This window comes from Pleuronectes platessa, chromosome 2 (genome assembly GCF_947347685.1).
Source record: "Pleuronectes platessa chromosome 2, fPlePla1.1, whole genome shotgun sequence".
Lineage (NCBI taxonomy): Eukaryota > Metazoa > Chordata > Actinopteri > Pleuronectiformes > Pleuronectidae > Pleuronectes > Pleuronectes platessa.
The window spans coordinates 25,237,636-25,263,728 of NC_070627.1; the positions used below are offsets into that span (position 1 = coordinate 25,237,636).

At 40.0% G+C, this 26,093-nt stretch overlaps 1 protein-coding gene across 1 annotated transcript in view; it reads left to right on the forward strand.

Moving 5' to 3' along the window:
* cntn4 (contactin 4) overlaps window positions 1–26,093 on the forward strand; it is a 157,438-nt gene that overhangs the window by 63,648 nt on the left and 67,697 nt on the right. Inside the window, exon 5 of the mRNA XM_053446502.1 lies at window positions 14,302–14,397. Within this exon, the coding sequence (XP_053302477.1) occupies window positions 14,302–14,397 (96 nt within the window). The remainder of the gene's footprint in view (window positions 1–14,301; window positions 14,398–26,093) is intronic.

Here is a 26,093-nt window from a genome sequence, read left to right on the forward strand (position 1 = left end):
ACCTTCTGGTTAGTGGACCAACACCTGTAATCAGCTGATGTATGTTTATATGTCTCTGCAAAAGGGCTTATCGATTGTAATTGATTGTAAATATAGTTGGTTACTAATTTAGTAATCGATTAGTCGGGTTTCTTATAATGCACGACACACACTGTGGCAGCATCTTTCGGGGCAGGGGCAGTAAATCAGCCAATCCTGTGCCTTGATTTGGTCACGTGACAACGCCGTAAATGGCAGACACAAACACAGCTAAGGATGCAGCAGAGAAAAGTCATCACAAGTGTTCGAACACCTTTATTAAAGACATTTTTGGATTGTTAGCTGCAAACCGTGTCAAGCTGACTTCACTTGGAACAGCAGCACAACATCACTTTGGTATGAACCTGAAAAGAAAACTGTTGGAGCCATTCTTCTTCTTCTTCTTCTTCTTCTTCTTCTTCTTCTTCTTCTTCTTCTTCTTCCTCTTCTTCTTCTTCTTCCTCTTCTTCTTCTTCTTCTTCTTCTTCTTCTTCTTCTTCTCTCGGTTTACTGAAGGGTCGTTTACAACCTTATGTTCACATCACAGCAAAGTGGTTTTGCTATTTCATGTGAAACCAGCTTTGTACAAGTTTTCTTTGAGGTTTAAACGTAAAGTGTTCACACACTTTTAACGACTGTCGCTTCCCCTGACTCAAGAGGAGAGAGAGAGGCCTATATGATCAATAAAGAGAGAAAGTGCTATTAGCCAACACTCAGCAGTGAAACCAAACTGTAATTTTCAGGTTTTTCACAGTGCTTTTGTTGGGCCAAACAAAAGACTGTCTAAGAGTGCAACAGTTACATGTAGCACGCTGAACAAGGGGTCTATGCAAAACGTCCATGCAAAATGTTAATCAAAATACTAGATTTCAATTGTCTCAGAAAACAGAGCCTTTGCTATTTATTTATTTTTTATGAGATCATATCTCGGAATTTCCAAGACAAATTTTCAAGTGAATGCAATAAGCTTCTGTTATCTTCAAACTTGCTTTGACTATTAATACTTGATTCATGTAAGATATAGACTTTGCACAATTCAAGTTTGTGACATCTTCAACACCATTCAGGTTCAAATTTAAGGGTTAGGGTTAAATTGAGGTGAATTTAAACTTATCAAATTGTAGATATCTGAATCAAGAATTATCATCATAATTAAGTTGCAGATGTCTATAATGAATATAAGTACAGCATTATACAAGAAAACGAAGTTGCTTCATGAATAATCTCCTGGAAAGGTTCAAATGTAGTATTTGTCTTTTTATCCGATCATAAGCGATTTATTAAAAGAGTAATCGACAGATTAATCGATCATCAAAATAATTGTTAGTTGCAGCCCTACTCTGCAATGGAACTTGCAACCATTGCTGTACATTAAATGTAACACACCATACGATGGCATGTAGCCAGTAGTGCTTTAAAATTGTGCCTTCCACCTCTGCACTTCAGCGTCTACTTACCTGATTTATATATACAGTTTCTCAGTGATATTTAGGTATTGGTTATAATCAGATTGAACCTTTCGAAGTGCAATGTCAGCAACATCAGTTCTTTAGATTAATGTTTTTAATGATTCTTTTTTAAGTGATTTCCGACCATTATGATCATAGATGGTTTGACGTATGAGTCTAACTGACAGCCTCTGAGCTTCATATTCCTACAGCAGGAGGAAGTCAATAAGTGCTGTCTGTGTGAGCCACTATCGGACGGCATAAATGATGACATTAACAGCTACTGAGCGATCGGTTGCTCAGATTAGATTCCGAGGTTTAGCGTTTGGAGACGAGGCCACCAATATTTCTCAGGCCATTTGTTTGGCTCCCCCGGACCAGTGGCGAGTCAATCCACAATCAGATTCTGCTGGTGGATTTCCACATTGATAAGCTGACGGTTCAATCAATTGTTAGGCTCTGACCTTACCAGCCTTCAGTTGTCAGAGTGGGGAAGTGCATGTATGACCGGGTGTCATCTATCTTCTTTATTACTCTTGTTGTAGCTTAATTAACTCCACATCATGATTGAACGGCAAAGGTTCAAGCGAATAATTTAAAGGTCATCTGGTGTTACTGGAAAGTGTCATGTAATTCTTCATAGAAATTTAAAGAAAATAAAGTGCTTCGGCTCTTTCTATCCATCAGGGAGGGGGGATGGGGGGGGGGGGGGGGGGGGGGGGCAGAGATACTTGGCTCCTTAAACTCAGACTTTCCACCAATAACACTCCTTGCACACTTCATGTGCAAGTGGTGTTTCAGCACCTATCACATTTCTGTCCTGTAAAGGTTGTGACCTTTTGGTGGTAATTAGTTTTATACATCTTTTGGCTGAGATTTTAACACTAGACAGACTTTGAGCCTATTCAAACCTCTAATAAGCCCAGTGGTAATAACAGCTGTCAAAGAGCCAGAATGGGAGTAATCATCTGCAGCTATAAAAACGCACGTCCGCTACACCTGAAAGTTCAAAAGTCGAGATTTTTAGATTCTCAAATCTAAGATCTAATTTTGTACTGTCCTGAGATTCCCTGTAATTGATGTTTTTCCTTTTAGATCCAGTGGGACATGATGCAGGGAGAGAGCATCTGAGGGTGTATTTGTTTGAAGCATGGAGGGATGGGATTGTTAAAATACTGTATGTGTTAGTTCTGCTTTATTGGGGGAATTTCTTGTGATTTGCATCTAATCCTAAGAGAGTTGTGTGTTTTTGATGTAAAAACAGAACAAGAAAATTACATTTTTGTTTGTTGTTGAAGGACAGGACAAGTGTTGTTTTTTTTTATCCCACAAAATGTATGTCTTACATAAAAAGACAAAAAACAACCATGATCGATCTTGCTGACAAATATTGTCTGTTTAGCCAAAGCCTGATAAAGGAGGTGGCAAAGGTTTATATTCACAAAATATGACAAACATTGCTTATTCTTCTTATACTTGATCATGTTAGTAGACTACAGTGTTGCTGTAAAATGTACAGTCTCAGAAATACAGTGGCGTATTTGCCTCTGTACAATCTGGCTGAGTTTGTTAACATGAGCACTGTCTCTTTTGGTCAGTCCTGCACAGCACACACCTACACAATCTCTCCCCTGGGGCAAACAGAACAAAACATATATTGTCCATATAGAGAGTGCGGGCCACTGGTGTTACATAGTCATAGGAGACTAAATAAGATAGATACTGCATCGGTCCAATATATATTGAGCTGAATACATTAGAGAATACAGTACAGTTGAGGTATACTGTGAAAAAGCTCCGTAGTACCCAGAATACACAACCTTTATTGTGTCAGGAACCAAACAAAGACGAGAAGAGACCAAGCCTGTTTCTACAGGTCAGGACCCCTCATGGGTGGTACAGCATGTAGGTGGGTGTCGGGAAGGCTTATGGGAGATTTGAAGCCTTAAAAGCATATTTTTTAAGTTTAATAATTACTGAATTTCTATAGGATTCATTTCCCTGTTGATTCATACAATTCAGGTGACATTAGAGCGTTGCTACTGAATACTTGTCAACTAAGTAGTACTGTGAGCATTTGGAAGCAGCTAATGATGGAGATTGTTTGTAAGCTGATATTTGAGCTAGCAAAGAGGTGAATTAGTTTAAATCAATTAGATTAGTGTCTGTACCAGAAGATGATGAACACTGGATTGTGATGCTAGCCATACTTAAATGAAATGAAATGCACTTGAGTTTCTCCCGTAATGACAAAACCACAGAGAATTGTACCCACTTGAGAGTTTCCTTCAATTCTGCAGAGCTTTTTTGTTCTCATATTTTATAACTGTTTTATACAATTGTTTCCTTTATATTACCATTGTTTTGTTTTGTATTGTTGCTCTTTTAATACCCAAGCTTATTGTTTCGGTTTACTCTTTCGATTTAGTCTCGTCGCTCTCATCTGAGTCATTTCCAGTAAAGCTCACAGTTATTTTCAAGTGAAAAATCTCTGATAAGCCCAAGGTATTGGACTGGACTAGCCTTACATGTATGTTGAGCATGGGTGTATTTTGAGGGGTTGTTAGACAACAAAGCAGTTACAGTGGGTTACATTCTGCAGGTGACCAGAAATAGAAACCTGTAGCCTCGTGTTAGCAGAACCGTTCGACTCTAGTACGACAGCCCTGTGAATCAGGGCCGGGTCTAGACAGGCATGTATGAGGGGGCAGCCACAAATCTTGAGGGGGCATTGTGCCTAACCCTAACCCTAATCCTATTTAGTTTGAGGGGGCACAACATTTATTTGAGGGGGCCAGGCCCCCTCTTGCCCCTGCCTAGACCCGGCCCTGCTGTGAATACAACACTATAATAAGTCAGATGTGTATACAGTGTTAATCTTGTTGTGTAATTATTTTCCCGAAACTACAAATGAAATAAGTGAAAGACAGCTTCAACCCTGCACAGCCTTTTCTTATGTATTACACTACAAATAAGTGTAGTGGATTGCAAACACTACATTTTGACAAAACCACTCAAGGTCTTCTTACAAGCTATTCAGTGCTCAGAAAACATTGTACACTGTAGCACTACTAACTACAAAGAGACAGATTCAGTGAGGTTTGAGTAGCACTTGAACACCTCAAACAATCTTAAACCAGTGCCATTCAAAGTGTCAAAGCAGCCGCCCCTCGTCGTGTGTCTGAATCAGTAATAACTTCAGAGCTCATGCACTAATTGGAATCTTTCAACAGTTGTTGTCAATAATTTATTGCATGTGCATGGAAAGGTCAAGTCGTGAGAACATAGTATTTGTCTTTGTAGTATTGCGCCAAATCTTGGAGCATGCAAACCCAAAGAAATTTTGAAGGTGATAGTTTTTTTCAAACATACCAAACAAGTCAGTGCTCTTGGTAATTGTTTTGACTCATCTCGAAGGAACTAGGCAACATCTGATAAGAAATCCTGATAGTGAGTCAGTGGGAGCAGGAGTTTCCAGGTTGTAGCCCATTGAACATGCTGTGCATTCTAATTGAGTCATTCAGTGATAGGTGTGAAGGATTTCTCCCTTTTCTTTAATTAAATCCACATTGCTGGTGTCTTCATTTCGTTCCTAGTGAGTAATCTTTCCAAAACCCATTATTGGTGTGGCTGAAGTCACATTGAATTTTCACAGCACAGTAAGGGTGAAGTTGTGTCTGTGCTTTGTATCCTGAACTTGTACCCATTATATATTCTGCAGTCGAGAGCAGACACATAGGACAATAAGACAAAGTTCTTCTGCAAAATTCTGTCTTTGGGGCGAACAATCATTAGTGAACATACTCCACAATGCCCTCAAGGTTATTCTTTGAGATTGGCAGTACTCCAAATGCTTCAGCATCCCTCTCCGTGTCACAAACTTTTGATGGATGATGCTACTCCTCTCAGGGGTTGTGGCTGTCTACCTCCTGAGGCAAGGATAACTGATGGGCAGTGGGCGCTCCCACTCAATACTTGCTGCCCTTGATTAGTATGTCTATTGATTCTGTATCAGTGATTATGTAAAAGATGTACACCCATAATTCATACTGATGAAAAGGCCGTACATTCAATATGGGAATCACTGCGTGGGCCTCATATATGGGTGGCACCGATCAGGGCTGTGCTTTGAATGCGATGCGGAGCTTTTTCAGCATTGAAGTTTACATGACGCCGCTGCACGACCAGAGATGTCAAGAAGGTCCAAGTAGAAAAAAAAGATTTTGAAAAAAGAGCCTTCAAACACTTCCTGTATTGTGTGGGAGTTTGTATTCAGCGGCTGATGTGGTGTCAAATCAGTGTTAGACAAGCTAATATCTTGCCAAGATTATCAGGGTGAGAATTCCTGATGTCACCATAGTAGGCCTAAAAGCCTTGAGGGGGCACATGAACACCTCATTTAAATGCAAATAATCCTCCAGACTCCTCTCATCTGTTGTGATAATGTGGAGTGAGTATATTGACTTAGTTAATGAGGTGTAAATAGCTAATGGCTGTACTCTGGCTTTTATTTTTTATCTGCGGTACACTATCAAGCTATCACTCTTGAGAACCTGCTATAAGGTGGCATAACGTTCCCAGGATTTACTGTTTTCCGCTCTCTGAGAACCATCCAGGCCGAAAGATAAATGGTGGCTGTGTCGGAGACTAGGGGAAATGGGAGAACAGAGATTATACAGATGCTTTTAAAAAAGTGTCAGCATCATCTGTGATGCCAGTTTAAGCAGTTTAAACTCTATTTTATACCTTTATACCTTGTTTATTTAAGTATTTGAACTCTTTAATCTATTCACTGATTTAATGTTCATCCCTAAAAGACAAGATGTGATTACAGTTTGTTGTTAGAGGGAATGATGTTCATGGTTCAGCTCTGCTTCCTATATATTACTCATTGACTTAACTTGGTAAAGTTAAGGATTGTATTCAGAGTCAAGTCATGAATATGTTTAATATAGACTGTATATTTGTATAGAGATTTTCTGATACAGATACTAGCATCGGAAATTCCTCACATAGTGCTGAACATTTTGCATTGAACATCTGAAAGTATGCTTATCTATAGATCAGATGTTGATCAATGTTTCACCCTGGAGAGTCCCATAAGTAAAACGTCAGAGTTTTACTTGTCCAACTACGTAGACAATAAATAAGTTCTGTGGCATTCATTAAAGAGTTTCACCTGAGCCAGGCCATATAACAATGACATCAATCATCACAGCGTTAGTATCATAAAGCTGAAAGAACATGCACTGGGTTTGAATCTGTACTTCTAATTGGCCAATATTCAAAGTCCTGTTGTCAGTATGTGGAGGAAAAATATGGTATACGAACATTTCTTACTTGTAATTTTCCACAACATAGCAGCTCACACCAATAAAGCATGTCTGTTTTTCTGATCACATTTAGGCGCTCAAGGTGAGTTAAAGCTGTGTCTTACCTCAATACTGACAAAGTCATCAATAGGCCCAACCAACAATGAGTTTCCATTATTCAACCTGAACCAAAGCCACAATCCTTCGCCAACTTGAACTAAAGATCTTTTGTTGGGAGACGGATGTGCAGCCTGTGTTTGAGGACTAAGTCCTGCACGATGTTGACCAACCATCCACACTGACCACCCTGAAAGCAGCATGTAAATAATCTTGTGGGACCCTGGAGGACAGGTTATTACTGAGGATGTCTGGGCCAAACCCTGCACACTTGCTTCATTTCGTTATCTTCACATGAACATATTTAATATTTCCCCATTGTTTTTATGTGTGTAACTGAACTCTTTGTTGTCAAAACCAGCTGGTCTCAAACGGCCCCTCGGGGAAGGAATGACGTGTATTAAATGGATTTCAGCTGAATAGTGAATACTGCTATTTACACCTCATTAACTCCTGCTGCTTGGTGCATGTAGAGAAAGAGAAGCAAGTATTTTCACTCAGTTGCTGCTTTATTAGGTGCACCGGCTCTAATTCGGTCTAATACAAGTCCTGCAACAAATCATTCCATTATTAAGTAATGAGGTAAAGTTTTTGAAATTGTCAAGAAGTGTGAACTTAACTTTCCAGTCTGTGGTTTGTGTTCATTCCTACTGAGAAGTTTTCTAACATCTGGTCCACCTATTATACTTGAGGGTTGGGGTCAAAGATACTTAACAAATTGTTCGATTCAAGTTTTTAACAATATTTAATTCATTAAATATTGTTAAAACATTGAATGCGCACAGAGAAAGTGATGTGAATGTTATAAGTCTTCATTTTCAAAATTGTTATTGATTTTCCATTAACCCCACCATACATGTGCTTGCAGCATATAATATAGATGAAAGTATATACAAATGTATACAAGCATGGGTCAGCTGCGTCAGTCAATTAGTTAAAGTTATAAAATATACCTGAACTGAGCTTCATTGAAAATAATTGAAATTCAATTCAGCATACTTCAAACCACACAAAATGCTTTCATTGAAAGAAAACATTTCCATATCATTTACTGTCCTTGTCCTCCACTAGAAGACAAGGAGCATCCTTGAGGAGCTTCAGCTTGTGACTAATTTCACGGTGATGGTCGGACAGGCTCGTTGATATATGATGAAGTTACGCTGGTTTTAGATGAGCGCGTACGTCTGGGATGTGATCATCAGCCTCATCTAGATCATTTCACCGTGTAACACCAGCCCAGGTTTTGTAATGTGCGACGCTAATGTGTCTAGATGGAACATCGCGTTCACGCGTTCTGAGGCCATTAATCATTGTTAGCTGCTTCCCCTTTTGAAAATGACTGTGAAGATTATGTGTAATTCAATCCAGAAAACATTAGCATGTTTTACTTTTTAAGGAATATCTTTTAAAGCAGACGCGTGTACTGCTGTTCCTTTGTGTGACTGCTTGAATAGATATGTGGTTTGAAATGTCCCTCGCCGGCAAACTGTGTGCGGTTTCTTTTGAACTCTGCACAGCTGTGTGCGCTCTGAAAAGCATGCCTTTGGTGGCCTCCAAGTCCCCACTGCAGTTGAAGGCATCAGCCGCACCATATTGTAAATGATGCTTTTCTCTGCTCTCCTTGTGCCCTTTTCACAACAATGCTTCTTTTGCTCTTTTTTGGGGGGATGTTCAGCATAGATAGATGGGGAGCGATATGGTGTGCCACTATTGCAGCATGCTTTCAGCACGAGCGAGGCCATGTCTGTGGATGTGGACAAGGGCAATCAGTGGTTTTAGTGGAGTAGACATCACCACTTCACAAATCACAACAGCTTTGATCTCAGCCCAAAATAGTGTCAAAAATACTTTTTGGGAATAAATTCACTACCTCAGATGTCTCTCGCTCGTGTCCACTTTGTTCTAGGCTCGTATTTTGGGGAGGCTTGGGTGCTTTTATCTAACCTTCTATCGTGCCTTCAGATGAAAGTAAGTGGCGGGGCTATTCAAGAAGAAAAAAGCTTCTATCGCCATTATTTCAACAAGTCTCAAAATAATGTTTTTTTTCCATCAATTCAAGATCATTGATTTTGAAAACACTATTTCACTTTTTGTTGTTTGTTGTGTACCTCCAAGAGTGGTTGAGGGACTAACCAAAAGAAATCCTTTAACCAAAAGAAAATCTGAAGAAAAAGCAGAGTAGATAATTCTGCTAAGAGTCTTCATCAGGGATCTCCGATGTCTCGCCAGTCAGAGATAAATCCCGCCGACAACAGGGAAGTCAATTAGCCTCGCTGTAACATCAATCACCTTCGACTGACAGTTAAGAGATAACCCGACAGCCAGCCTTCCTTTAAAAGACACTGAAAAGTGGCAATTTGTAAAATATGACAAGATGTAAAAAATAAATCAACTACAGTAATTTAAGCGCAGGGAGCAGATTGAATTCCCCACACATCATAAAGCTACGAGAAATGAACTTAAATCTACATCTTCAGACGCCTTTGCTCTGTCTCTCGGTTCTAAGCACTTTAAACGACTTGGTCACCACCCCGCCATGTCGAGCCAGGATTTCACAGCCCACAAGATATAATTGGGAGGGACAGTGATTTGCAGAGTAAAAATTAGGTTAGACAGCAAATTTGTCATCTCGTCTATGGACCGCACTCAGATGCTCAATTATTCCGGGGTGTATAGACAGCGTGTTCCGTGTTGTTTTTCCAATGAGGAACTCAGACAAACAGGAACATATATCAAATGAGCAGGTTTGAGTTTTATGAGTAGTTTCTTTTTGTACCACTTGATGATGTGGAAATAATTCACATTTGAGATGCTAGACGTAAGAAACAGATCTACTAGTGCACTGGAATAAAAGTTCATGATGCGACTGCCCTGATTTGCGTTGGTTAGAATATAAGAGACGAGTCTGGCCGGCATTGTTTCTAACAACTTTGCTTTGGTAAAACCATATTTATTTCTGTTTAAACATCGGTAGAGGCCGTGTGCCTGTATTATTACAGAATGTGTCTGATTTATACTTTTAAGTATAGAAACAGCAGCAGAGTTTTGTGCTCCCTGCTGAGTTAGCCCAACACATTGCACTATGCGTCATTAATAATCCTGAGCATTCTTCAATTGTTTAACCATTATATCTGTAGGCAAAACAGAGACCAGGGGGGAAGGAGCGGTGGAAGGCTGAGAAGGTGCTAAAGCTGAGGGGAAGTGCAGATCAGCTCATTATTCTCTGTAGGTTCATCAATACAATTGTGCGCTTGAACATTTTTCCTTTTTTCACAAAATAAATAAATAAACAGAGCTTCAATAATCAAATAACGATCGATTTCGTATGGAAAGATGGAAAATGCCCAGTTGACGAATGAAAATATAAAATATAATTTATTGACCTTTTAAATTTGGTGGGGTGGAAGTTAAAACTAGCATACAATATAGATCTGTGTCAAATACAGTTACCTCAACTCTCTATTAAAGTTGGTCACAATAATTGGGTAAATTATTGTTTTCACCTGTGTGTATTTGTTTGTTTATGAGCAAGATTATACACGAAAGAAAAACTGAAGAGATGTAGAATGTGTCACGAAAGAACCCACTAAATCTTGTTGAGTAATATGGACAGTAGGCTGATCTACGATTTTATGTTCACTTTCTTTAATCTTGAGAGATGGGGCAATATCTTTTCTTACATTTTTACTAAATACCTAGAAAGAAATATTCAATCCTATTTAAAAAAAAATCTGTCTGATTATGTGCATAATTTGGTGCAGTTTGATTATATCAAGTGTAGTTTAGTGCAGTTTTTTTTACCTGTTACTTTTCACCACTGCTCAATGCTACAGCCCAGTTATCCAAATATTTCAGTCTCCTCAGGTTAGGAATCTTAAATGCTTCTCAAGCTGTGGAGCTGACCCCACCTGGGGAAATGTGGTGTGAAAAGCTGAGTAGATCTGCCTCACACTGGAAATAAAACAACCGACAAGAATGCGTTCATATTCTCAGTGCTGTCAGGATTCAGGTTTCAGACAGAGAGATGAAAGTGGACAGATCTTTTAATGGGTCAGAAAATAAAATAAAAGCAGTCGACGCTTATCAGGCAAACACATCTGTTACAGATGTCAATAAAAGGTAATAAAGTCGATCTTGCTCAACGTACACAAATATTTGTCCAGGTTATTGCTAGAAATAAGATGTTTTATATTCACTTCACAGTTCTTGTGGTTGACTGATGGATAAACTTTTAAAACTTTGTCAAGTTGGTGCGGAGGACACCACATCACCAAACAACTCTCCCAGCATAGGCACTGTCTCTCTCCTGCCATCTCTCAGTTTATCTCAATAGAGGTTGGAGTCCTTCGCTGTCACACAAACACAACCAATCCTCCGTGAAACCCACTGCGGCGCGGGGTCTCTGTTTCTGACGCAGCAGGTGGGCAGCCACTGGAGCACAAACACTGACACGTACCATCAGCTCCTGGGGGCTCGCACTCGCACTGACACGGCCAGTCGTGCCGCCATCCGGCCCGAACAGAGGTCACTTGAGGCAAGGTTGAAATATGTATGGTCTTTCTCGAAATGCAGCACCCTATGAAAACATTTTGATTTAAATTAATTCCAGGCAATTCCATCGTGGTTTATGTTTTAAAGGTGACACACACCTCTCCATATGGCTTATGGACACTTAGTGGACTCATCCATCTGACCCATATCTGGCATTAATCTTAAGAAAAGTATCAGGTACGGCGTCCTTAATAGAGCTTAAGAGTCTTAAATAGCTATTAGTCTGACTGTGCTTGTGGGTTAAAAAGAGATTTATTTTTAAAGAAATAATTAAAGGCTACTTCTTAATTGACTTGTCCTGCAGCCAATATGACATGCATTAACTGACCTTATAGTCCTCTTCATAAATCAGTGAGCCCAGTAATTTTACATTTAGATCACTTGGAGCTGCACTAATCAGTAATCTCATTCCGAAGTGGATCGGTTGCTGTTTTGCAGTGAGCAGGTCTGCAGAGGGAGAGCTCGTGTCCTCGCCGCCGCTCACTCTGATTTCAGAGTGTACGCTTGCATGTTATAGAGAGAGGTTGATTAAGGTTAATTAAACCGCTTAATCAGTCGTCTTCCTATGTTAATTTTTTTTGGACAGTTATTTTGTTTGAAACGTAATTACTGAAAAAATTAAATAAATTAGACTAGACAATCGAAAACAACTGACAGTTTCTGTGTAGTTTAAACTTTTCATTTTAAAGAAATGCTTTTGTATAGTGGTGTGACTGATTCGTTGTATTTTAAAACTGCCTAAAAAGCCATTTTCAAATTGAAGTAGCCCCAATTGGAAAAATATTTATCCCCTCCCACCCACTGACTCAGTGATGGGTGCAGACGTGCAGCCACCATGTGATGTATGAATTACATTTACACAGCTCCAACAGGATATACACCATTAGTGTAGGCAATCATTGGAAGTGGTTATGACCTGCGATTGTTTCCATCAACTGTCAGATGAAAATTAGCTCACTTTATCCCTTTGTTGTCAAAACAATACCAGCGATAGTTTTGTAATGTTCGGTGGTGGTAGGCGTGATGAATGAAAGGTAACCTGATTACCAGCGAAGCTATTAAAATCCCTCATGTGTGACCCGCCACTGCAGCCCTCCTTGCTTAGCAGCGGGGCTGAACATTGCTGCTCTGCACATATCAGTGAATGTGTGTCACAATGGATTTCTATTCTTTTTTTCCCCCTTAAAACATTTATTTCATGCAGGACTTCCATTAATAATTTGCAACATATATTTACTAGAGCAGGATACAGGGTACAGTTATACTCTTGACTAAAGTGTGCAATTATTTAGCAGGTTAATATCTATATTGTATGTCGTAGGAGGCCACACACACACACACACACACACATACACACACACACACACATACACACACACACACACACACACATACACACATTGAGCCAAGCTGTTGGTAAAGCCATCAGAGTATTCAAACTGGCAACAATGAGAAGCAATCAGCCAGCAGGCATTACAGGGATGGAACACAAATTTGACAAACCTCACACTGATTTATCCTGAGTCATAAATATCACATTTTGACCATGTTCCGTTGTTGTTTTTTCTCAGTAAAAAAATTGACACCCACTTATATTTAAAGAATTGGCAACTACACAGATCTCCTATTATTCACAGAATAGTAATAAATAGAAATGTGCAACAATTAGCATTTTCATTCACAGACTTTCTGAAAACCTGGTTATATTTTGCTTTTTAGTTTCGATGGAAGCTTGACTTTATTGTCCAAAATTCCACAGAAGGTTGTTTTTTTAATTCAATCTCCTGTGGACATTTGAATCATAAAATATGATGTTTGCCTCATTTGGCATATTGAAGCTTTCTCAAGGCTCATCGGCTTCAGTGTTTTTTATTGTTTTCCATAAGAAAAGCTTTTTAAATGCAATGTTGAAGTAGACACGATCCACTGCAGTTTACAGCAAGTAGGTTAATGCTGATGCTCCATAAATAATTAGAATGATCAAGAATATAAAGGGAAAAGTGGCAAGGAACACAAGTTGTCATTGTTCTCAAAAAAGTGATATTTCAAAGGAACTAGAAGAATTGTTTTGATCGTCCTCTACAAAATTCATATAAATCCACTGCTAACTTTATATAATGTGTCAAGTTATATGATATGATTTGGATAAAGTAATTTTACCATAATACACTTAAATTTGCATATATACATTCGTCATCTAGGTTATCTCACATACCAATACATTTGGTGCGGTGGTTCTTTTCCATAAAATCCTTATATGTGCCAGTACAGTGTGGCACATGTCCCAACCAGGACCCTTTAATTAATTTCTATCTGATACCTGTTGTACCATCACAATGAGCCGTGGAAATCCACAATATACACAGACGCACACAGGGGCTGATTGGGCCTGAAGCAAAGCCAAAGGCTGTTTACCACCAAACAACTGTTCTGAACACTTGTGAAAACACAGAAGATAATGACGTTGGGGTATTTGTATTTAATTGATGAGGGAGGTGCAGTGGTTCAGTGGTCCGCTCTGCTGTCTCACACACACGATGTTGGTTTGAACCTTGGCCCATGGAGTTTAAAGTGCTGCAATTTGTCAGGGTTAAGCCTCAGTTCAAAAAACGATAGGCCGGGAACTTTCTGAGTGTGAGCTCTATAATAAACTGGCGACCTGTTGTGTTTGCCCGCCTGCTGTGAGCCGCTTTAGGCTCCGTAGGCGGTGACCTTGAATGGAAGTAAGACTCAAAATGAAACAAGGAGGTAGGAAAAACCAAGGACAACACAGTCATTTGTTCACGACAGCATTTTTGTATTAGCCTCAGACCTGTAGGGATATTTTGCTGACTGCTCTTTTTCTTTTTTTTCAGACTTGGAAGACTTCAAGACCCACAGAAGAAGCTCTGTCTCGGTGCGTGAAGGTCAAGGAGTGGTTCTGCTGTGTGGCCCTCCACCGCACTCCGGAGGTAAAACACTGCACTCTCGTTTTTCTTTCTTTTTTTATCGACTGTTCATCTCTGTTGGCAAGCGAGCCGACAGATGTCTGTTTTAAACTGGTAATCAGGAGCTGGCTGAGTGAGGAACAAAATGGGAATGAGATCGTAATGTTTGACACGTTTTCAGATGGGCGGATGCATTCTGAGGCTCTCAGTGTTCGGTCGGGCCGGTGCTGTTTAAGATCCAGCTGTTTCAGTCGCACCTTTGATTTGGCAGTCAACACGTTACATCTGTTGCTATGGGGGGGGAATGAGATTTCCAAGTGAGTTCTGCTCAGCTCAGGCGTGATGAGTCGTGGTCAGGCCATGAGAAGTGCGACAGCCCCGCTGGCAGACGCCTCCAGCTGAGGCTGCTTTGATTCCTGCCTTAATTTGCTGCCTGATTTCAATGTCAGCTGAGTTTTAACTGTTGTGCAGCCGCAATTCATCACCGTTGTTTCTCAAGCTGAGGGCAAACAACACCCTGGATGAATTATATAGGTTGTAAAATAAGAGTTTTTCCTTGCGCTGTGTGACATATTTCACAGTGAAATGTGGGCAGGGTGTAGTTACAAGAGGCATTTAAATCAAATCTGGAGCAGGGGAGCTGACTTAGCCAGAACCTCCCACACCAGCACTGTAATATCAGGAGTGCGAGGGAGAAAAGATGAAATCAGACTTCCACCTAGCTCTTAATCCTAGCAACGGTTTTGCCTACAGAAAATTAAAAAAGGCATATTTTTAGATTGCTCTGCCAGCTGTTTGTACCAAAAAGCTAAAGGTCAATGGTGTGTTATGTTTTGTGATTAGTTAACTGCACCAAATCCCAAATCATGCAGATGAGTTCAAGATGAGTCATCAACAGATTACTACTGACATATTATGCCCATTTTACCACAGTTGATATGGTTCCTTGGGGTATTAATGAAATGTCTGTAACATATAATGGTCAAAATACCACAATGATCATTTAAAACAGCACCTTTTTACCCTGTCTAAAACAGCCCTCCTCAGATTGACCTGTTTTGAATGCCCCGCCCCCCTCACCCCCGTTGAGCCTGGCTGCCAGAGCCCCAGCTCCCCAGCGCAGCCCCGCAGTGGGAGCAGTGGGAGCAGTGGGAGCTTGAGCTGGCGCAGCAGCAGCATCCTTCCACACTGTTGAGTCAACGTTTAGAGGTGTCCCGGGGGTCCCTTGTTTATGCGGCCACTTAAATGTCTGACAGGTAGCAGCAGCGGGCTAACGCTAGTTAACGCTAGCAGCGAGCTAATGCTAGTTAACGCTAGCAGCGAGCTAATGCTAGTTAACGCTAGCTCGCTCGCCCAAGGCCATGTAGCGAGACTCCCTACATGGGCATGGTGTGACTATGACGTTTATTTCGTTCGTAATCCCATTTGAATTATTTTTTTCCCGAGTTTTTGGGACGGTATACATGCCAGACACCCAAATTAACGTGTAGAAGCACTTCAAACATGGAATTTTCATAATATGTCCCTTTTAATGTTTTATTATTTACTTTAATTGAATTTAACACAGAAACCAAAGTTTTAAAACAGTAAGTTGTGGTTTTATAGCTTGCATTGGACAGAGCCAGGTAGCCAGACTGGCAATTTCCCCTTGCTTCCTGTCTTTGTGCCTGTAAGCTAACAGTTACATGCCGTAGCTCCATATTTAACATACAGACGTGAGTAGGCCATCAGCATCCTTGTCAAACTCTCGGCAAGAAAGCAAATAAGTGTAAATAAGTGTCAAGCTATTATTTTAGATCGCTGCAAAGGTAACTGTGCATTGCAAATTGGGAGCCCATTTCCTCTTCAGCTGCTACACACTCCAGTGATATTTGAGGAACATGTGGCACGAAATGGATGTGCCAAATGGCTTGTATGAATATGTGCATTAAAACTTCAAGCAACCATCTTCATATTTTCGGTGTAATTGCAGCAGATGTGTCCTTTCACTGCTCCGACTCTTCTCTTACTGGGAACACGACAGCTGCTTGGATTACATCCCCCCCGACTGACATCCACCTAACAGATATCACTGATTCATGCACTGGTCTGCTGTGGTTAAAAATGACGCTAGTCTGGAATTGATTGTAATTGTTTGGAGCTTGTATCCTTTTAGGGGGTTTATCTGGTGAAAGCTTGGCAAGCTCAGTGGCAATCTGGAATTTGAGATTTATTTGCAAATAGTTCAGCTGGCGTGCCGGCATTTGATCGCTCTCCATACAGTTGCTTCGCCGACTCTTTTTATATCTGACAATTTGTGCTGAAGTAATCCAATTAAGGTTTGGTTTTTAAGACCAACGGGGAAATAATTCCAATATGTCAGGCTTCTTCAGGCACATGAAAAGCCCCCTCAAGACACTTGTCTCCCCACTAATATACAGAGCCAAAACAAGCTGTCAATTACAAGTCCATTTTACTGAGTTATGTCTCTCAGGTGAAATAGAGGCCACTATCGCTTGTCACTTGGTGGTTGTTGTGTGATCCTTTTTGCATTAAGCAGATGCAGTAAACTCAGCCTTAATGTGTCTTCGGTTTGCACTGGCTCAACCGGCCTAGAAACCCCTCACATTCAATGTTTAAGATTTTTCTTCGTAATATGTTAAACATAAATATTTGCTTTCATGTTTTAGCCCTTTAATGAGAAGCATGTACCTGCATGTTTCAGCACACTCCATAACGTATATTGTCCCAATAAAAAACAATAACAAGATACGTCAGATAGAAAAAAAGCTACACACAAAAACACAACACAACAGACTGATGGGTGGATCCACACATTACACAGCAAAGAATAAAAGAGAAATTCCTAAAAATATGTGCATTTCCTATAACAATCAACAAAAGTATAAATCTAAATATTCCTAATATAATATATTAGATAAAAAAAGACACACACATCACATATTTCTCACAACACACAAATCATTGTCCTGTATCTACTTATAACAGTATTTACTTACTTATTTATTATTACTGTTATAAGTACACACATAAACTGTAAATATACATCAAACATTATTTCTAATAAAATATGTATTATACGAAGAGTTTAAAAAGATTTGGAGGATGTTGCCTGTCTGATCTCAAAAGTTTGACTTTACCACAGCGTTGGGGCCCAATCACCCTTCTTCACTGCCGTGATCTGGGAATACCCAGCAGAGCTCCATCTATAGACTGAACTAAATGTCCAGACACATAGAGCGTTCATAATTATTTATGTTTATTTAGAGCCATTCATTGCCAAAAAAGTGATAAGTATAAAATTTAACTCAATACACTGTGTAGCAGGCAACCAGTGTAATTGGCACACTCAGGATTAATAAGTCCATATCACTGCTGTTCATCAGTCTATAACCATACATCCAGCTTCACTTACATATATATATATATACATATCATTCATTCAGAATAAACTACAACAGACAGATTCAACAGGCTTCGCCACACCTCCAAGCCAGGCTCTCGGCACTAAACACACACACACAAACACATGCACACGCACACACACACACACACACACACACACACAGCCATGCTGATGGTAAGGCCATCAGAGTATTCAAACTGGCAACAATGAGAGGCAATCAGTCAGCAGGCAAAGAGCTAAGTGTTTTGTTTAGTTGTTTGTGCCAGCACCAGTTTTCTAGGTTGACCTGAAGTGTTGCTTTTGTTACATTTGAAAATGGCCCTTCACTCTGCCCGTGGCAGGAAATAGTGCCGGTAATCTGGCAACATAGATTTCAGGCTGAAACCGAGGTGATTGCCTTTAGGATGGAGGATGAGATATCGGATGACCAGAAAGCTCTTTCATCAATCAGGCCACTGCAGTTTCATTTTGTATTTTTAGGTCATTTCAATTGTACTTATCTGGAAAGGAAACAAGGATCAATTATATTTAATTAGAATATGTCTTATTAAACTTTTTAGACGATAATTTCAATTTTGAAGAGCTTCCTGCAGATCATTCTTTTTAAAATGCTTTTTATTTTTGTCGTTGCCAAAATTTGCTCCATAAAGGATAAGACTGTCAACATTATTTATTTGTTGTTCATCCCCCAAAAAAATCTAAAATATTACTAAACACAGAACCTGATATATCGTATTCCACTGAGCCGCAGAGCTAGATTGTTGTACAAATATATCAAAGATTCATCAGTGAGCTCCATTGTTGCACTGGACAACATATTCCATGAGCACACACTGTGTCCTGAGCCAGTCCCACACATTCTGTCCTGCTGCTGAATTACTCTGTTAAGCACCAAATGTGGATTAATCTGCTGCTGAAAAGAGTCCCTAATAAATGCCCCATTTACTCGTGTTTGAATGAATTTCAGTTGAGGCTACACTGGCCCACTGTTTAAGGTCATTACTGACTACTCTTTTTTAAATTAAACCATAAATGCATGACCCCCTTTTTTTTTAAAAGATTCTTGTCTTCTGGAGGTACGAGTGGGCTTGGGTGCCCCAGTGCAGTTTTCTCTGGATTTTTCAAGCGAACTCTTTTAAATATATAAATTGTTAATACCCCATATTTTAGCTGAGGATTTTACTAATAAATACAATTTAGTCACTGATTTCACTACATTGCCATGCATTTAAATAATAAAAATTGATTTATCTAATTGATGCTGGTCTTTTTGTAGTACAGAAACTAAATGATCTTTATAGTAAAATAAATTGACCACAGCCGTGTGGTTTACAGAATTGTCCCCAGCAACGTATGAATAAATTTTACTCCTGAACATGCACTGAACCCTGCCACACCATATGATGGGTATTCTCAGGTTGTACAGCAGATGAGAGCTCTCTCTACCCGCAGCACACTAACACACTCTCATACTTCCATATTCCCTTGAAACGTCTCTCCCTCTATCACCATCCCCACCCATTTTCTCATGCTCTTTCTTCTGTCCAACACGTCTTTCTGCATGGACGAGCTCATGCTTGCATACAGGGGGCAGGGACAGCTGCCTGCCATGCATAATGTGTCCTCTGAGAGCCCCCTCTGGCAGGTGGAAGCCCACCAGCACCTCATGCATGCAGTAGGCGAAGGTCTGCAAACATATGGCACTGAATAGGGATGTGTCTGGCTTTTCCTTGAACGTGCCACCCACATGCAGAATTTGATTAAAATGCAATGAGGTCCTTGTGAGGGGGGGAAGGTGGTTAAGTTGGCCTGACAGTGATTATTGTCTTGTTATTGGCTGTCAGGCTGCTGATGCCACACTGAGATACATCCCCTCTATGCTCAAAAATATGTCGTGAAATAGGGACTGCGCATGACAGATATGAACGATTTCCTAGTCCAAGCACCAGTGCACTATAAGCACTGAATATGTATCCTCATCCTTTTTCATGTTTTCTTTTCTCATATGTAGTTACTGGCTTTGAGGCAGGCTCACTGTGCTTCTCTATACCTGCTCAAAGCTGCCTAATGCAACATGAACCTGTCCAATCGTCTCTCTGCTCAGAAGCTGGGAAACTGGCTGTGGAATATGACCTTGTAATGGCCATCATCCATATCAGGGCATTGTCACTGACGCAAACAAACCTCGTAACGCAAACTTTCTAATTTGTTTTGATCAATTGTACAATTTCAGGGCAGTTGAGTCCAGCCCTAAGAATAACAATATATATATTTCATGAATATAAATGTTGTTTTGTTATCAGCATCACCTCTCATCCCCTTTTATGGCCCGCTGGTGATTTGTATATTTCCTCACACCCTGAGCACATTTTCTCATAACATGGTGTATTTGGCCATTTCCCTTATTGTTTATCTTGTTTCCATCAAATTAGGTGGAAAAAACTTTATCGCCGAATAGATTTGCTATAAAATAACAACACAACCTAGATGGATGACTGAGGTGCTCCCTGAAGTCTCCTCCCTAATAGATTATGAGAAGTTACAAAACAAATTCTTCACTGACTTGTTCATAATGACATGAGAAGTGAAATTCATAAAACTAAATTATGACTAATTTATAATGTATAGTTATCTCATGAACAAACCATGCATACATTGCAGCTGACTGCTCTGCCATGCTGCCCATCCTGCTGCGTTTTGTTAATGTAAACATATTCATTTTCATCCAAACATCTAAAAACAGCCACTCATTTCTCTGCAATATCAAAATCATTAGCAACTACAGCACCCGCTGCTCGTATTGCTTGAAAATGCATTTAAATGCATATTGATTTAAAATATCCCTTTTGCTTTATTTGTTGTAAAATGGTGTAACCTACTGATGACTGCAGATCCCATATTAACTTTAATGGATTGCACAGTTCAAGAAAAATTTCAAGAGCCTGATTATTGATTTTCCTACGTGTAAATAAGGTGTAACCAATGGCTAATTATATTTGATATTGGTGAAATATGCACCATACAGACGAGGGAAACACATTACTAGAAAAACAGCATAATGGTGCTGTAGTTACACAGTGGTGCAATAGTGGCATTGTTGAACCTGATTTGAGGATGTTACGAATATGGCACCTAGTCTCCCTCATAGCCTTGAGATCCTTCGATATTATGGATATTCAAATTATAGGAAAAACGTTATACTCACAGTTGAGTTGCTAGAACACTGCAGAGTTACTTTATTGTAAAATTAAACAGATAAATCTGTTTCCTCAACTGCATAATGTCTTTATTTTTCATGCATTTCTGCTGAATTATATTATAGCTGTCTTATTGTTTATTCAATATATATTAGGCATAATCGATAACATATTTCAGGTTCGTTAATAAGTATTGGAAAAGTAGGCCACCTGATGACATTATTGTGTGGACACATTTCTGTATTTTAGGTGATGCTGTGCGGCTGCTTATTTTCAGATTTCTGTGAGCTGTAGATAAATATTTGTTTGTTTGAAAGCTGATTGATCTGTGGTGCAATTATACAGTTATAGTTTGTAATTGTGATGAGATTTATGTCACTACACCGTGTTTGCAGATGCTGTGAAAGTAGAGTCCACAGTGTCTTAGTAATATGCACCATTTTTCACCGTCAGTCAGATTCAGCAACTGGGTAGAGCTCTGTTGGACAGATAAACAGCATTCTTCCAAGTGATAGGGGATGTTGTATCTAATGTAACTCGTTGCTCGCTTCCCCTCTCTTATTTAAGGGCCCAGTTTGGCTGGAAAGTCAGTTTATTTTAGTAGCATTGCTGTAAACAGTGGATTGACTCATGGGGACTGAATAGATCCCTGCAAATCTTTCCCATGTCGAGGTCGGATTGGGTGAATTCTGACAGGCAGATTTGTGTTACACAGTCATGTCACCATCAGTGATGATTACTGAGGGAGCCCGACAGTTTAGAACAAGACAAGCTGTGATAGCTTTTACTCGTTGGCTGGAGCTAAAGTAGGGAACAGGATGCAGGCCAGAAGCTGACCTGATAAATCATCTGGAGGAAGCTGTCTCTGGATGAATACGTTGTATAGCTCGTCCATGTGGGGGGGACATGCATGAGGAATCCTGCCTGTCTGCAGAGGATGGTAAAAACCTTATGGATGTTTTAGCAGACATTTGTCCCGAAGCTGCCAATAGTCAGTGTATTTGTGTGAGAGCAAGTGAGAGAGAGCAAGCAACCTTCAAGTAAAAGTGCTGTACACAGCTCTACAATACAGCAACAGAGAAAAACATTGAGCGAAATATCCTTTATGTTGTCTGAAAAGATGTATTATCCTGGTAAAAGTCAGCGGAACAACTATAATATCTATAGTGTACACACAGTAGCCTATCGATAATGCAGAACAAGTCATAGGTCAACAAGTCATATCCAATAAAACTTATCATCCTATTTGTGTCAAATCGTATAACACTACTTAACCTTGTCAGGCAATACTGTTCTATGTCTTCTGAGGTTGTTGGTTTGTTTTCCATCACGTGTGCTTATAATTAAACATGAATTACAAAATTATGTTGATAAGGCTTCAAAGTGAAAAATGTCCTGATTTAACTGTGTGAACTACTTGTCACAATAGTTCCCAATCTGAAGTTAGCAAGCCAGCCAGCAATTGTGTCTAATTTAATGATGAAAAAGCAGTTAGCCGACCAGCTACAATACTTTGCTTTGTAAATTTTCTACTAGTCACGATTTTACCCATAGTGCCAAATATAATAGTTAATAATAATCATTTTTGAAGACTGGCGGATTAATTTACTTGTGCCACTTAATAGCATGACACCAGCCTTTTATTCTTTGTCCCTTTAATCTGTCACCCTTCGAAATTTGAAGCTGTGAAATGCTCCGAATGATCATTTGAACATGTCATATTAAAGAGTAATAGGAGTTATGCAAATCATTTTGTAGAGGCCATAGATGTGGTATTCACAACTCTGTAAGTAGGCTATAAGTTAATTTTCTGATAACTCCTATTCATTTTTCTCATTTTTAAAAAGGCAACGGAACACATTGTGAAAATTCATGAAAGAAAGAAAGAAGGAGAGAAAGAAAGAAATAACTTAATCATTACTTTTACAAAAGGGAACAAGGCAACATTCCTTTATGTGCCTATTGCCTGCTAGCAGCATTCAAGTAACCACTTGAATCTCAGCAAAAAATGACTTTCAATGTCAAAGAAAAAAGAAGTCACTGAGTTCCCTTTGAAGGCACCATAAGCATCACAGTCGGTCTGATCTCTCCTTGCTATGATTAAGAACATGTTTATTCCAGTGGTATTTGCAGATGATACTGTACATGACTCATATTTAGTCGTTTCTCAGGGATTATTCTGCTCTTAATCTGATTAGCAGACGACACATTTCACAATCTCCATGAGTAATCTCCTTTCATAATCCCGTATTCAGTCATTCCCCCCACCCCTTCATCAGTCTGATGACTTCATCTCCCTGATATATTATCACATGTCACTGTCACAAAATCCATACAAGCTCAAACAGAGCCTTTTCTCCAAACCCGTCCCGATTTGACTTAATATGGTGGTTACTTTACGCTGAAGCGAAACTTCAGTGACGAGCAGCCAACAACATGACAGCAGCATGAAATGAGATATGCTGTACTTGCTGAGAGTGACACTCCGACTTGATTGGAGTTTCTAATCACGTATGAAAGGTCACAGAGGAGTCTGAGTGTAGCGCGCGCACATTTCCCAGAAGACGTCTGTGAATGACATGCTTCCTAAATCTCCTTTTAAGCTCCTTAAACCTTGCAGTACGCACAGCTGTTGTTACAGTTGCCTTTGAAGTGTATGCATGACTGTTTGTGGGGTATGAAGGACAAAAAAAAAGAAGGTCGTAATAAAGGATGTGGAGCGCACTGTAGGTTTACGTGTACAGTTTGCATGCTCATCTGATTCTATGTGAAGAACTTAAATCAAACTTTCCTGCATCCTTTTCTTTGTAGTTACTGGTGTGTAAGCTCCTCCATCCTCTCTGCTGGGCGACAGTCACACGTCATGTCCTTAAGCTCCCTGGTGTTGCCACATAAACACAAATCCCCCGGTGCCCGCTGGGATTTCATCCTAGGAGAAATGCGCTGTCACCTGCTGTGCAAGGGGAAAATAACAATTGTTGAAAACATGACAGCTCCGTCCACAGCACCTGGCTTGCTTAGCAGAGCCCTGGACTGCAGTTTGAAGTTGAATCCATAATACCAGATTGCTGGGTATAGCTTTAACCACTATATTACTGCAACTGAGTGTGCAGAGTGTTCAGCTCAATTTGTGGGACTATGCTATCCGACAGCTCACACTGTGAGATTTACTCTGGAAAAAACAGGTTTATTTGAATTGACTGATTTTCTTGTTTGTGTCAAAAACACCAAAGAACTTGTTTGAATTTATTTGTCTGCAAAATGTCAGAAATTAGTATAGAATTGCCAATCTTTGTTTTGTCTTTGTTTTACTAGCAATCCAAAATCCAGTGGTGGTGATTTTACAAAGATATTTAAACTGCAAATCATCACATTTGAGTTTGCTGGAATTGTCAATTAATCTCAGCAGCCGTAACGTAGTTTACAAAATGTCAAAATACCATAGAAGTTAGCAGCTAGCGCCAAAATATCAGCATTAAAGGAGAACCCCACGTGTCTGAGGTCTGTTCCCGGTCTTAGGGAACTGCTGCATATGTAATTAAAAAGGTGTATAAAGCCTTTTGTGGTTCTAGATGGTGCTTTGTGTAAATTCTTTAAAATCCCCCTTATAACATCATTTGAGTTTGGCATTGGTTGGGTTGAAGAAATCTAATTTAAAATGAAAACTGTGGAGTTAGGAAGAAGAGAGCTCAGTACCCTGGTCCTTCTCTCTGCTTGAGGCGAACAGCTCAAGGCTACATTAGTCCCCACTAGCATAACACACCCACATCTCTGACTTGCATTGTCGTTGCATTGTGGAAAGGTTTTTATGAAGAATATGTGGGATAAAGAATACAGGATTCTCTGGTTTTGCTGTTGAAGTGCAATGTTGATGTAGTGACTTGACCTTCAGCCTCCATGTGGCTGCACCACAGTCACCAGGAGTCTCATGTGTACAGGACCCCTGAGGATTGATGTTGTCCCACAGATCCCAGGGCACTCAGCTTTACCTGTTGAAAGAATGATGCAAGCCAGAGCCAGAGCTGAAGCTATATCAGATCATGTTTTGCAGTCTCGTACTTCTCCTTCAGGGAACAGAAGTAATAGCCATTACATTTTGGACTTCTCATTGGTACGAGGGATGATGTAATCCAGAATCGCTTTATTAGTGACACTGAAGCATTAAAGGAATAGTTCACAGATAAATCAAATCACTCTCTATCTACTCACCACTATCCCGATGGACGGGAGGGTGACGTTTTCGAATCCACAGAACACTTCTGGAGTCTCAGGGGTAAACGCGTTGCAGTCACATCCCAAACAATTGAAGTAACTGGGGACCACGTCTTCGACTTTCGGTGAACTATCCCTTTAATTCCACAATAAGTTGGAATCATTCATCTGAGAGTCAGGTCCATGTCAACGTAACCGCATCCAAGAATTTCTGTAGATTCGTATTCATGCTGCCAAAATCATGTTTTGCCACATTTATAAGGGGCCTTGTTACATTCATGAAAGCAGTTTGAGAAGTCTTACTTCTGGACATGGAGCACTATCCTGCAGGAGGAAGCCATTATAAGATTGTAAACTGCAGAGGGATGAACACGATCAGCGACAACACTCAGGGAGACTCTGACATTCAAACCGTGATTGATTGGTGTTAATTGGCCAGTAAGTGTGTCAAGGCAACGTTCCCCCCTCCATGACACCACCACCTGTTGACACAAGGAAGGTTGGGTCCATGGATTCAAGCTGCTGAGACTCATCAGACCACGTTGCCTTTTCCCATTCTCCTTCCAGTGTTGGTGAGTCTTTAGCCTCAGATGTCTGTTGTAGCCTGAGAGAAGTGGAACCTGATGTTCTGTTCTGCTGTTGCTGTTCATCCACTCCTAGGTTCAAGATGACATTCTGCCCACTACAGTTGTGAAGTGATGCATTTTGTTTAATGCACCAGAAACATTCAAACCACCATGTCTGGCACAATCAATCATGCCACAGTTGGGCTGATGAGTTACGTTTTCTTGTAGCATTTCTGATGTTCGATGTGGCTGATTGGATAATAGCATGAATTAGCAGGTGTTTGCTGAGAGAGTTAGATTTAAATCCAATTACAGTTGGTACCAAGTTGGAGGATCAGG